This window comes from Cryptomeria japonica, chromosome 1, assembly GCF_030272615.1.
Source record: "Cryptomeria japonica chromosome 1, Sugi_1.0, whole genome shotgun sequence".
In the NCBI taxonomy this organism is placed as follows: domain Eukaryota; kingdom Viridiplantae; phylum Streptophyta; class Pinopsida; order Cupressales; family Cupressaceae; genus Cryptomeria; species Cryptomeria japonica.
This window is the reverse complement of record NC_081405.1, coordinates 150,846,120-150,860,672: the sequence shown is the minus strand read 5'-3', so window position 1 is coordinate 150,860,672 and position 14,553 is coordinate 150,846,120. Positions and strand designations below refer to the sequence as shown.

Sequence of the window (14,553 nt, the reverse complement as noted above, 5' to 3'; positions counted from 1 at the left end):
CTGGAGGACTAGTTTCTTGTTTTCTTGGATGTAAACAAAATTAGTTTGAATTATGTAGCTCTTTTACTCATTTAAATAATAAGAGACGAGTTTCTTGTGTTCTTGGATGTAAACAAAATTAGTAACAGTTTTAACAAATTTTAAGGAGTGCAATCATTAGATTTCTATAAAATGTAGATGACTACAAGATTGAAAATAAAGTAAGAGTAATTTTCATTAAAAAATTGATTAAATTAATTTATAAATTTCATCTTTCATATCCAAAATTAAAAATTACTTTGTAATTATTAATTTTTTAAATAACCATCTTTAATAAATTCTCTTCAAAATATTCTAGTTAATTACTATATTGAAAAATATAATATTAATATAACTAAAATTACATGTATTAAAGGTTTTCTACATTTTTAACTGTAATAATACCCAATATTAATTATTAAAGCTAGATCATAACTAATAGGTCCGAAAAATCAAATTAACTGTGAATTACAGAGAATTTATTATTTAATGCCATTTTTTATTTTGGCTCTCTCTCAGCCGTTCATTTGAGGAAAACGTTGGAATATTGTCTGTTGGAATTCTAAATAATCTCTGTCAAGTTGTCTGACAGTGAAAAAAAAGGTTAAAATATAAGAAGTAAAAATAATTAGGGTGAGAAGCAACAGGAAGAGTCCCACATGCACAGGCGCGCATGTCAGGGCCGCAAAAGACTGCTGCCATGTGCGTTGCTAGCTTGGAAGGTAAGGCATGCAGGCACAATAGTTGGTTTTCTAATGATAACTGGTATTCCAGAATTTACGAAAAAAGCGGTTTCGGTGGGAGGTTTCACTATTATCTTAAATCCTAAATTTTATGAGTAAATCTGTCAATTTTATTTTATTTTTAATTATACACAATATTTTTTAATTTTATTTTTTTGCCAGTCATTAAATTTTAGCAGATTTAATGTAAAAGTTGTGTGGGCTCTTCTATTTTTGTTAGATCTACCTAATTTTTACTTGTTCGTATTGTATAGAAAAATAAACTTTTCTTTATTAATTTGAAATTTAAATAATTTTTTTTTATTTTAACATCTACCTAGTTTGTTCATAATGTATTAAAAAATAAATCTCTTTATTAAATCATAATTTATACCAATTTAATATAATGCATATATAAATATAGTAATTAATAAAAATAGATTTAATAAAAAAAATATTATAAAACTTTTACAAATATACCTATATAATTTTAAAAATTCAACATATATTATTATGGGCTAAACCATTTGGTGCTCGTTGGAATGTAGTTATTGTCATAATTAGGTATTTGCATATGAATATTATCATAATTCATGTCATAATTCGTGTCATAATTAGGTATTTGTATTTAAATTATACAAATTGTGTGTTCAACACCAAGGGAAAAAACTAACATTGAAATATATCTATAGACTAAATTAAATATAATAAGATAAATTATATATATGCATCAAAACTTGATATTTCTTTTATGTATTTAGACATTATTCAAACATCAAATTAAATAGTAAAATAATTTGAATTTTATATAGTTATAGTTATAACTTGATGTACATAATTTAAATTTCAATAATAGAATATAACAATAAACTTAATTTTTAATCTAATCTTGAACTAATATTTTAGAATTGTATTCTTTTAATTATTTTTATATACTATTAATTTTAACTCATCATGTAATTTATTATTAACTTATAAATAATCTTAATCTAAAATCAAATTTGTAAATATAATATTATTGTAAACTTGTAATTTACTTTTTAATTTAAATTAATAAAGATATCAATACAAAAGATAATTCTTATTTATTTCATTTTGAAAACTTTATAATTCTTTTATTGATTTAAATTCTAATTATATGAAACAATTAAACATAAAATAAAAAAATAAAAACTAAGCCTAAATTCTAATGTAGTTGTAATTTGTAAGCTTTTTTCTTCATAAATCATTACTTCTGAATAGTAAATGTGAAAGGACAAATAGAGTGATTAAAATACTCTCTTCTGTCGTATATGATTTAAACAATTTTTTTAGAAATCTATGATTCACCTTAATTTTGGGTTTCTCAAAATCCTACATGAAAATTTCAAATCACTCTAATACTTGGCAACTCCTTGCTTATAACTAAGGTTTCAGTGCCACATCATCAAATATGATGCCACATCAACATGCTTTTTGCCAAGGTGTCCAAAACAACCTCCCAAAAAAGTGAGACCAATAGACATGCAAAAGGGGCCCCAATATTTGTGCAGTTGATGTGGCATCACATGATTGGTTGCTTTTTACAACAAATGGTATATTTCATTCAATTATTGGTACTCATCATAACAATAACAACTTTAAAGTTACAACTATTGAAACAATGTTGTACAAAAATTGAACATTAAATCAGCAAGTATGAATATTAAATGACAACTTCTATCACAAGAATTGGAAAAATAATAAGAAAGAATGATTGAATAACAATGTTCTTTTTAAATTAAGACAATGAGTGGTGGCAGAGAAAACAATTATATGTTTAAACATTTACACTTACACTGCAAAAAAGAAAACTAGTGACAGTACGGCTGAAGTAAAAAATAAAGTAAATTAGTAACCTTAGAAAACTTTGAGACACACGTCATTATGTTTTCTCACAACTGTATGGATACAACGAGCCAGCGAGACATGTGAATGAGCATTCATTTCTCCCGTAGAATCCATGGTAAAATAGAAGCAACTGGCTGTATACAAAGGATGCATGTATGGAGAATACATTCAACCATTAAAGAAAGGATCTATTTTAGTAAAGAGTTTTTATAATTTATTTATTTTTTTGTAAAATTAGGTACAAATTTCTGAAAAGACTATAATATAGATATTTATTAAATGGAACATATATTTGAATGAGTAAATAGAATATATATTTGAACGTTTGTTTCACGATGAGAAATTAAGACTTTTGTGATGGATAAGTTTTGTAAGTGCATTTGGGGTAAAGGACTAGGAAGAAAGAAGCAGTATTATATCAATGAGTTTAATCCCACTTTTGACCTTTATCAAAAAAATGTACATTGGTGCTAATATTTCGTGGAAAGCTAAAATTCTTATTGCTCAACTTAGAACTAACTCTCATCAACTTCATTTAGAAACTGGGTGTTGGAAAAGGCCAAAAGAAGTGTGGGAAGAAGAGTGTATTTTTTGCACCTTCAGAAAGATGAAAACTGAAAAACATTTCATTTTGGAATCTGATGCATGAGGACAGCAGGAACAGTTATGGGAATATCTTGACAGCTGACTCTTGATATAATTTATTTAATGAGGGATTAGTGGAGAAACTGGGGGTGCAGCATCACCTTACATAAGAAGAGATTGGAATTGTAGAAGCTAATTTGATTTGATGGTTTATCCCATAAGCTTTTGTTAGTCTCGACGTTAAAAATTTTTCTTCTTCTTCTTCTAAAGTTGCAAATTTCATGCTCCGCAGGATTGGCTATCTGCAAATTGCTATCGAAAAATCTAAGAAGAAGCTGCTGAGAAAATCATGCAGTCCACTCAATGGAACCACTGTACTCTAGATTCTGATTTTGCTATTATGTTGAATCGAAATGGCTTTCTAACAGTAGGTAATGTTTCACGCTAATTGCGTAAGGCTAGGGTTTGTAGAATGTTTTTTATATACATGCGTGCTAGGCAGTAAATTACAAACATTACTCTGGCTGTTGCGCTAACCAAGTTGTTTACCCTGCTGTTTGAAACTATGCGACATATTTCGTTTTAGCTCCGAATATGTCCGAAGATAATGTCTATCTTTTGACGAATCTATAGCTATTTGCTAAATGGACAAAGAGTTAAAAAGGTGCAGATCTCAAACTCTAGCTCAAGTGCTTAGCTGTAGATAAAAGTCTCTAGCAGCTGATACTAGGGAATATAAATTACAACTAATTGCTGCAAGAATCACAACAACTCTGCAAATAGTATAACCCCAATTGTCTCACTTCTGCCAATGTGGTAAGAGGAATTGCCAATGGTAGAAGTAAGTGGCACTATAAAATACGCTCATGTAAACTATTAGCAATATAAGTGCATTGCAAGACAACATGTTTAGTTACACTATGAATGTTTAGTTAGATTTCAAGATGTGAATGTAATAACTGTTTAGAGTTTTGACTATATGACTGCCTCCAACTTCGTTAATTATATATTTTGTTTGAATAGTTGGTGGAATTAAGATAGATTCTATTGGGGACAGTGAAATTGAGTGAGTTAGGATTTTTCCGTATCCCTATCTCTGCATTAATTATCCCTATCAACATCATATTTTATTATGTCACCTCTGTTTAATACCCTGAGAGGCTTTCTGTATTTGCTTAATGCTCAAAAAGATACAAACAAATTTCACCCATTTGAAAAAGTAAGTGACAGATACCAGAGTGGTAGGAAATGGAAGGAAAGTTTTGCGTAGTTGGTGGAGATGGCTTCATTGGCTCCTCCCTCGTCAACTCTCTTCTCAACAGAGGCTTTTATGTCCATGCAACAGTTCTTCCTACATCTGGTATACCCATTATCGCCATTCTTTTAAGGTTTGTACTCATAAATTGGATATAAGGCGTATTTTTTTCTGAAAATAAAATTGGACCATTTGCAGGAAATGAGGACATACATTATTTACAACAACTTCCTGGTGCCCATGAAAGGCTCAAGCTCTTCAATGCAGATCTGCGGGTGGAAGGCAGCTTTGATTCACCCATTTCGGGCTGCCAAGGTGTCTACTTAGTTGCATCTCCGATGGACTTTGGCTCGAAAGATCCCGAGGTAAAGACTGAAACACTGTTCATTCTTACATTTCAATTCAGAGCTGCATATGGTGAATAATATTAGTTGGGTTTTTCTTTTGTTGCAATGTGTTTATGAGCAGAATGAGGTTGTGGGAGTTGCGATTCAGGGAACAATCAATGTGTTGAAGTCGTGTGTGAAAGCAAAAACAGTGAAGCGAGTAGTTTTCACTTCGTCATCCTGTGCCATGTCACCACTGAATGAGGAGGGAAAGATGAACAACAATCCCTGCTCTGTGGAGTCTTTTTGGAGCCCTGTCAATCACTTTCGCTCCAACAAACAACAATTTCCGATTTGGGTATTGTCCAAATTGTTTAAATGGGTTTCATTAGATCTAATCTACTTACAACAATTTTCTATTAGGGTACTGCCTAATATTCCATCTGGGTATTGTCTGAATCACCTAATTTCCAATGACTTTGATATATAAATTTTCAAGTTGCTTTCTAATGTGAAATCTTTATATGTATTGAACACAACAGCCCTACTTCGTGTCAAAGACATTGGCAGAGCAGACAGCTTGGAGCTTCGCAGCAGAGCACAATTTAGATGTTGTGACAATTGGGCCATCCGCTGTGGGAGGACCTTTCATCACTCCCTACATCTCCAGCAGCCTTCACGCACTCTTATTCTTTCTACCAGGTCCTTCTCAAATCTGCTACCCTAATCTTCACTCAACAAATAATTATCGTTCTTTTCAGATTATATAGTTTTATGTTAATTGTTGACGTTCGATTGTGAGAGTTTTTATATTAACATCTTAATGTTATCCAAAGCATTTTAAATATAATTAGATTGTGACAATCTAATCTTTTGATTGTATGTTTTCTTAATAACTTTTAAGGCAACAAGGAAATTCTTAACAGCGTTGCAAGGTCCATTTTCTCGGCCTTTGGGACATTTCCAGTAGTCCATATAAATGACGTTTGCAACGCGCACATATTTTTGATGGAGGAGCCCGCAGCTCAAGGGAGATACTTGTGCTCTGCAGATACACTCTCTGTTGAGGAGCTGGAGCGATTCATAACAAAACGTTATCCAGATCTCAAGATAATAAACATGTAAGAATTTTAGACAGCCCTAGTATTATATTTTTACTTTCACATGGCTTATGTTTATATCTGTTTCTACTGCATGATTTGACACGCTTCAATTCAGGTCGCAGGATGTGGATATCTCTTTTCTTATAAACACACATTTCGAGTCTGAAAAGCTCAAGGATTTGGGCTTCACTTTCAAGCATGGGATTGAAGATATTTATAATGATTGCATCGAGTCTTACAAAAAGCTGGGCTTGCTGACTTCACAGTGATTATCACATGTTACTGTGAGTCTAGACATATAATAATAATGACTTAGTCAGTACCATTTAATGGCTTAGTCAGGGTAATTTATGGCCATGATAAGATATGTAGTGCTTTCAAGTATGATTGGTTTATTTAATATAGTTTAATTGCTTCTTTTTAAATGTGTGTGCCTAAACATTTTGGCTTCAATTTGATGGTTGATCATGGCCGTCAACCAGAAGTTTTCTTAAAAAGTTATTATATGTGAGATATTTTGTCACACCTACTTAGAGCATTTGGAAACTGTTTACCGTAGTCGTTATACGTAATTTTGCACAGCCACAGATCCTAAATGGAACATTGGATTTTGATTTTGTTTTTAGTTGTTTTCGTATATGACTTAACTGCATATAGCTATTGATCTGGGTTCTGGGTAGAAATGATGCACGTTGTGGAATCAATTATGCGCACAAAGGTCAAAAAGTACACATTTTAAATTGTCCCCTGATACCTAACTAAAGATGTTCCAGTAACCATCAACTCAAAATCGCTAGTACTTGTTGACAAATGTCCCAATAGTGGTGCACAAATGTTCCAATAGTGGTACACAAATAGGACAAATGTTCCAATAGTTGTGCACAAATGGGCCAATTAATTACAAAAAATGATCAGCTATTTGTACAAAACAAATTTATTATTGGTGTTTTCACTATGACGGACATTGGGGGGTCAACATGACAATAAGGTGACGGTTATTGGAACTATGTTATCTATTGGTGGTCTTCCCCTAGTGATTAGCATTTTTTTTTAAATATTGTAATCTATTGTTTTGTAAATTAAGTAAGGTATATATTATTTTTTAGAAGAATGTTTTTAATTTATTGTGTTTAAATTTAAATTGCATTAATACTTCAGTATTGAAGTTAGAAAGTAGTGGATTATCATTGGAGTATAGCTCACATGGTATTTGATCAATAATGTTAGTTATTTTATCATTAAAGTGATTATAAATTCTTTTTATACTTTGATTAATTTCTTTTACATATAATAGTTAACAAGTATAGATAATAATAATTGCTTTAAGTAGTTTTGCTTACACCACCAGTATTGTCAAAGGCATAACCTAAGAAAAGGAAGTTGTCCAAAAGTATTTGATAATTATTTGACTCACAAGATTACTCTTTTTCAAACTACAAATTTCTAATCCACAATCACAATGTGTCTAGTGTGTCTAGTGTTAGTATGGATGATATTGAATCACAATGTGTCTAGTGTGTCTAGTGTTGGTATGGATGATATTGAGATTTATTTGGGAATAGGTAAGAAGGGGTATCATTTTTCAACATGAAAGTTTGATATACATGCAAAACTGTAATATTAGACATGTGTCACTTGCACAAACATGAAAGTATTTATTTGGGAATAGGTAAGAAGGGGTGTCATTTTTCAACATGAAAGTTTGATATACATGCAAAACTGTAATATTAGACATGTGTCACTTGCACAAACATCGTTATCATTATCTTACAAACAACATTACCATTATCTTTGTGTGGGTACTATCTAATTGTAATACTATCCTAATAATTGCACAAAATAGTTGAATGGTTGAAGCTATAGGAAACAACTCTTCAACTTACTATTCACTACCAAATAAAAGTATGAGAAAAATAGGAGGGAAAGGAAAATTACATAGACCTCTCACTTCTAGACTTTAGGACTTGAGGCCAACTTTACTTTTCAACTTACTATTCACTACCAAATAAAAGTACGAGAAAAATAGGAGGGAAAGGAAAATTACATAGACCTCTCACTCCTAGACTTTAGGACTTGAAGCCAACTTTTCCATATCATCCATTGTACCTCCCTTATCCTCCCAATAATTTAAAAAATATAGAGAATGTAGGGACATTCTCTATTGGTGACACCATATTATTGAAAATTTCATCTATAGCACATTAGAGACAATTGTACTTCATTTCAATTCCATGTATATGTTCTACGAAGTACGCATGGTGAGCCACCATTAGATGAATTTCATCACATATATCATCATGAAGCAAATGTGAACAATAAATTATCAAAATCAGAAAGGCACATGAGAAAGATTAAGTTGCATCAAAGATATTATACCTTATTTGTATGTACCTAGGATCTAACAATAACTTAGCCATCACCAAACATATGAAAACACTAAGAGACAAATCCATAATCTTTTTCAGCTCCTAGATTCTCATCATCCATTGTGATAAAGTATGGTTTATAATTTCATTATCTATAGGTGCTATAAAATCCACCATTTCCTCCTCGGTAGAAACACAATGCCATTTCCTCCTCACTAGAAACACATTGCTTACATAGTTTGGGGACCTCCAATTTTTCTTTTCCTTGAATGCTACCTTTTCTTCATACCACCTAAATAGTTCATATGCATGAGCTATACTCCAAAAGAAAAGTCACAATGAATGAAAGGAAACCTCATATATGCCATATATATTAATCAAACTATATGCTAAGTCATCACTCTAAATTGTTACTCTTAGATGTTGAAACTAACATAATTATATGCGTACCATCATTGTTCTAACCCATTTATAGGTGTTGATCCCCTTGGTTTTTTTAATAATTAATACAACTTATAAAGGAAAATTATTCAACATTTAGACTTTGAAACTAAGAATGTATCCCCTCCTCCTAACATTTCAACACCTATATTTGATTCTAAACATGGATGTAATGGACATGTTTTGGATGTGTACAATTTTTTTTAAGGCTCATGAGAAATCTACATCGCACTTTTTCAAAGACAATTTAGGTTTCCAACCTCCCCTCCACCATTGTCTAATGCACTTATGTCTTCTTCTCCAAACTTTTCATCACAACAAGAGTATATTTTGTTGAAGCTTCTTAAAGAAAACTTGATTACTCTCCCTTTGAAAAATCAAAGAAAAAATCATAAAAAATAGGACAATCCTTCTTTTTTGTATATATCATCTTATTCATGACCATTCCACTAACAAATCCTCAATAATTAAAGAAATAAGAAAATAACTAAGAGCTAGTCCAAAATAACATATTGCAACAATATAACAGATTGAACTTGATCATAAATGAAACACTACAACAACAAATTTACACTTTGAACTTCAAAAGGCTTTGCATATATTTGAAACACATGGCATCTTTTTCATGAAGCTGGAGAACTTAACATTTAATGGAATCCAATAGTTTCCTGATCTTCACTTGCTCTTTGGGTACCCCTTGCAGTTGAGAGCTTAACCAAACAATTTGAAAACCAATGTCAAAGTAAAATTTAAGCATTTGTGCTTCCCAATGAATAATCTGCTTTGAAAAAATTGCCAAACATCTATTTTTCCATATATTAAGTGAAATACTCTGTCTCACAAAGTTTGCCACAACATTATTTTGGAAGCCAAGTCCCAAAATGGCTTCCTTCCAACTTAGCACACCATAAAAAATAGAAGGGAGATGTTTGAAAATTGCATTGTATTTATTTCTAATGCATACATAGTCGCAAAAAATATATTTCACAATTTTATTGTGTTTACAAAAAAGACTGTTTAATAGTTAGACCTTCATAAATTTCAGTCTTTCACAAATGATAATTTGAAATGCAAGAATTTCATAATTTCCAAAATCAAGATTTGAATATTAACCTTAACTTTGGACCTGGACACTTATTTTCCTCCTTATTTTATCTCTCAATTTGCATTTCTCTTTATCTTGTTGCTTAAGGTCTTCCACTTAGACTATGTTAACAACAATAATGAGGAAGCATCATGACAAGCTTCTAAGTAAAACCAACCACACCTCTATCCAACGTTAGAGCATGCTTGCTCATGCAGCTCAACACGTAATGTCACACTTGGTGATCTGAATTATGGATTCAGATGACAATACCTGAGTGAGAACCTGCAGTATTGTGGATTTGCTTACACAAACAAGGTAAACACAGAATTGAAGCAAGCCAAAAAGTAATCTATTCTATTCAAAAATCCAACATATAACAATTCATGAGATTCGAAGGGTCACCAAAACCCCTTGAGATTTGAAACTCAATAGTTATATTTGTTTATTACATAATAAAATCAAAAACTATGAAATTTTCAAAAAACTATATCAAATTTTATCCTAACTTTCTACTCAGGACTCAAAATTGCAAGTCGTTTAACTCGTTGGAAAGGTCTCCAAGAGTTGAAGGCGAAGTCCTAAAATAACTTAACTACGACAACATTCTAAAGGACCGACCAAAGTTTCAAGGGCTGAAAATGACCCGAAGGCCTTCAAAAAACCCAATTGCTAACATGTAGAAAAAACTAGGAAAAGTATGAAAATATTTTTTTGATATTTTAAATTTGTTTATGATCATTACTTCCCCTATGAAAAGAAATGTGCCCCATTGCATCAACACTTTGGATGAGATGAGGAAAACGGAGCTGAAACTGCTCCCGGGTAAACCACTTTCCTTGTTGAGAAATCTGCCTTGCTCAAACCACTTTGTACAAATAGATTTGTTGCTATTTGAGGGATTTCACCATGATGTCCACAATCTGATCACATTGCAATGGAGAAGCTGCATCTGGATTCAATTCTATAGTGGAAATTGTTTCGCCACATCTACAACATCTAATAGTGGGGGAAAATATGGCTTCAAGAGTTCCACATTGAAGACTGGATGAAGACCCAAAAAGGGGGGTAAATTGAGCTCAAAAGAATTATCACCAACTTGCTTGATGATTGTGTATGGCCCATAATGCAGAGGACGAAGCTTCCTATTGGCACCCTACAATCATTCCTTCTAGATATGCAACCACACCTTGTCCCCGACTTGAAAATTATGGGGAGTATGATGCTCGTCATGTCTCTCCTTATATTTCTTATTGGTATACTCCAAGATTTCATGAACTTGTTGTTGCAAATGATAAATTCTATCAATGAATTGTGTTGCCTTATCTTCCTCCTTATCAACACATGGAACCAGATCAGGTTGAATAAGTGGTATGGCAACATCCATGGGTGCAAGTGGTTGATAACCAAGACAAACCTCAAATGGGTTGTGACTAGTCAAACTGTGAATTGCCCTGTTGTAGCTATGTTGAACATATGGAAGACTTTCATCCCATGTACGGGGATGTTTTGAGTGACATCATTTCACAACTTCGGCCAATAAAAATACCTTTGAAGTATAGCAGTAGTCTTACCTATGCCAAAATGACTAGCAACCTTACTATAGTGAGCTTCCCATATCATCTTTTTGCGTTCTGCAATGGGCACACAAATTTGGCCAAGGTGACAAAGCATTCCATCCTGCAAATAGAAGTCATTCACTTGATTTTCCTTTACCAATTGATTATAAACATCTACAAACTCAACATAATTCTCATACAAGTGAGCCCAGGCTTTAGTTTGATGACCACATGAGTCCAATACCATACTTATAGCTGCAATCAAAGGCTTGCTCAAACAGTCAGCTACTTTGTTAGCTCTTCCCTTCTTGTGGCAAATATTGAGATGAAATTGTTGAAGATAGGTTGACCATCATTCTGCAACTTCCCTTGTGTTTGCAAAAATTGAAGAAGTTTATGGTCTGTGTGGATGACAGTCTCCTTACCCAAAATATAATGTTTCCACTACTTACAAGCTTGAACGATAGCATACAATTCCTTGTTGTAAGTGGCATACCAGCACACTGTATTAGAAAAAGTCTCACTATGATATGCAATTGGGTGACCATGTTGCATGAGGACTGCTCCTAGGGCATATTCCTATGCATTAGTTTGTATTTCAAATGATTGTTGCAGGTCAGGAAGAGATAAAACTGGTGCAGAACATAATCTTCATTTTAACTCCTTGAATGCTTCTTATTGAGTAGATCTATCCATTTGAACTTTTCTTGTGTTCCCCCCTGCATTTATTGATTTAAAGGCCAAGACAAATTGGAAAACACCAACACAAATCTATGATAAAAGTTTGCCAACCCGAGGAAACTTTGTAACTTTGTGAGATTTCTAGGAGATGGCCAGTCCTTAATCACTTGTATCTTCTCAAGATCAACATGGACACCCTCACTGTCAATAACATACCCTAAGTATCTAATAATCTTCATACCAAAGGAGCACTTTTCTGTTTTTGCATAAAGCCCATGAACTTGTAAAGTTGAGAGAATTTTTTCCTCATGTTGCAAATGTTCCTCCCAAGTTTTATTGAAGATAAGCATGTCATCCAAATATACACCACAAAGGAATCAGTGAACGGTCTGAGTACATCATTCATCATTCTCATGAATGTTGTTGGGACATTTGTTAGACCGAAAGGCATCACTAGCCATTCAAACAATCCCTCTTTAGATTTGAAAGTTGTCTTCCATACATTAGTTGAGTCAATTGGTACTTGATGGTATCCTGATTTCAAATCATTTTTTGTGAAGAATCGGGCCCCTCTAAGCTGGTCCAAAATGTCATCTATCTGGGGAATGGGATACCTATTTTTGACTAAAATTTTTTTCAAGGCCCTATAGTCAATACAATGTATTCAAGTTCCATCCTTTTTCTTTGCTGAGACTATGGGACTGCCACAAGGTGATGCACTTGGACGAATATGTCCCTTCTCAATCAATTCTTGTATTTGCCTCTTAATTTCATTATTTTCTAATACTGATCAACGGTAGACCAGTTCATTAGTCAATGGAGTTCTTGGTATCAAATCAATAGTGTGTCTCACTTGGCAGTGTGAAGGTACCCCAATTGGTAACTTAAACAAATTCTCATATTTTATCAAAATCTGATCCATTGATCTTTTCTTGCAATGTTGTGGTGTTTGTGATGGGATGGGAATTATATACTAATTTCCTTTCTTCTTCAGAACGAATCATCAATAATATGAATATTCTTGTTCTGGCAACCAACCTCCTACATTGCTTAGCACTAATCAAAGATGTAGAGTATGAAGGGCTTACCTCTGGTATTCAGTATTTCCACTCACCCAATTTGATTGTCACGCTGCGAGGTTTGGACTCATAAACACCATGGTGTTGGTACATATATGGTTGTCCTAGAAGAACATCACAAACATCTAGAGGATCTACATCACATATTACCTCATCTTTGAAAGGCTTTATAGAGTATGAAAGGTGACATTGCTGGTGCACTTGAATATCTCTCCCTTGACTTACCCATCCCATTGAGTAGGGTTGTGGGTGTGCTATTGTTTTCAGATTCAATCTCTTTGCAGTCTCTACTGATATTAGGGTTAGTGCAGGATCAAGGGTGGCCAAAAAGCGGCGATGTGAAAAAAATAGCCTTCCTCACTCGCCTAAAAATGCGAAAATCTGTGTTGACTTTTTGCTTGGCCTAGGTGTTAGTACACCTTGGCCTGGTAATTACCTATGCAAATCGGATATCTCAAAAAATCGGATATCCGATTTTTATTTGTAATTTTAATTTAAAAAATATATTATATGTTACATATTACATTATATATATTATATAATATGTATTATATAATATATTATTATATTATATTATATTATAATATAATAATATGTTAAATAATATTATATTATATTATATTATATAATATAATATAATATTATATTATATTATATAATATAATATAATATTATATTATATTATATAATATATTATTATATTATATTATATCATATATTATATTATATTATATTATTGTATTATATTATATTATATTATAAATAATATTATATTATATTATATTATATTATATTATATTCTATTATATTATATTATATTATATTATATTATATTATAAATAATATAATATAATATAATATAATATTATATTTTATTATATTATATATTATAATATATATAATATAATACAATACGTATTATATAATATAATAATATATTATATAATGTATTATTATATTATATATGTTATTTAAAAATAATTTAAGTATAGAAATCGAATATCCGATTTTCTAAGACTTTTATATTTCGATAGTGACAGTCCCATGAGTCATTTTTAACTCACGGGTCACGTGAATTCATCAAAATCCGATATCCGCTCCATCTGATATCCAGTGTTTTAACAAAAAATTGCAAAAAAAAAGATTTAGAGGTAAGAATTTTATCGTTCTGAATCATTTTCATTCATTTTTTGTATTTTTTGTTAATGTTTATTTGATTTTTAATTGAAAATATGGTTTTTTCATGAAAACTAGGTTTTTTTAAATCAAATACCTAATTGTTTAAATTTGTTAACTAAATTTAATTGTTTACATTCAATTAGGTTAAAAATGGGGGATAACAATGAAAACGCTAACCAACCACAACCACAACTGCAACAACCAAACCCTCATTTGCCAAACCCCCCCTCAATTCAAGATTTGATTGCACAAAATTTGAATGAATTGAGGGGGATTGTAGAAGTAT

General features: G+C 31.8%; 1 protein-coding gene across 2 annotated transcripts; it reads left to right on the top strand.

Moving 5' to 3' along the window:
• The first annotated feature begins 4,364 nt into the window (after positions 1-4,364).
• Positions 4,365-6,303, top strand: LOC131079735 (putative anthocyanidin reductase). Of its 2 annotated transcripts, none has more exons than XM_058017774.2 (6): positions 4,365-4,554; positions 4,648-4,814; positions 4,918-5,133; positions 5,318-5,477; positions 5,680-5,896; positions 5,994-6,303. In XM_058017774.2, the coding sequence occupies exons 1-6, from the start codon at positions 4,443-4,445 to the stop codon at positions 6,145-6,147; spliced, it is 1,026 nt and encodes a 341-aa protein (XP_057873757.2). In that variant the 5' UTR covers positions 4,365-4,442; the 3' UTR covers positions 6,148-6,303. The 2 variants fall into 2 exon arrangements, with proteins under 2 accessions (XP_057873757.2, XP_057873758.2); XM_058017775.2 differs by having other exon boundaries at positions 5,827-5,896; positions 5,994-6,295.
• The last annotated feature ends 8,250 nt before the right edge of the window (positions 6,304-14,553 follow it).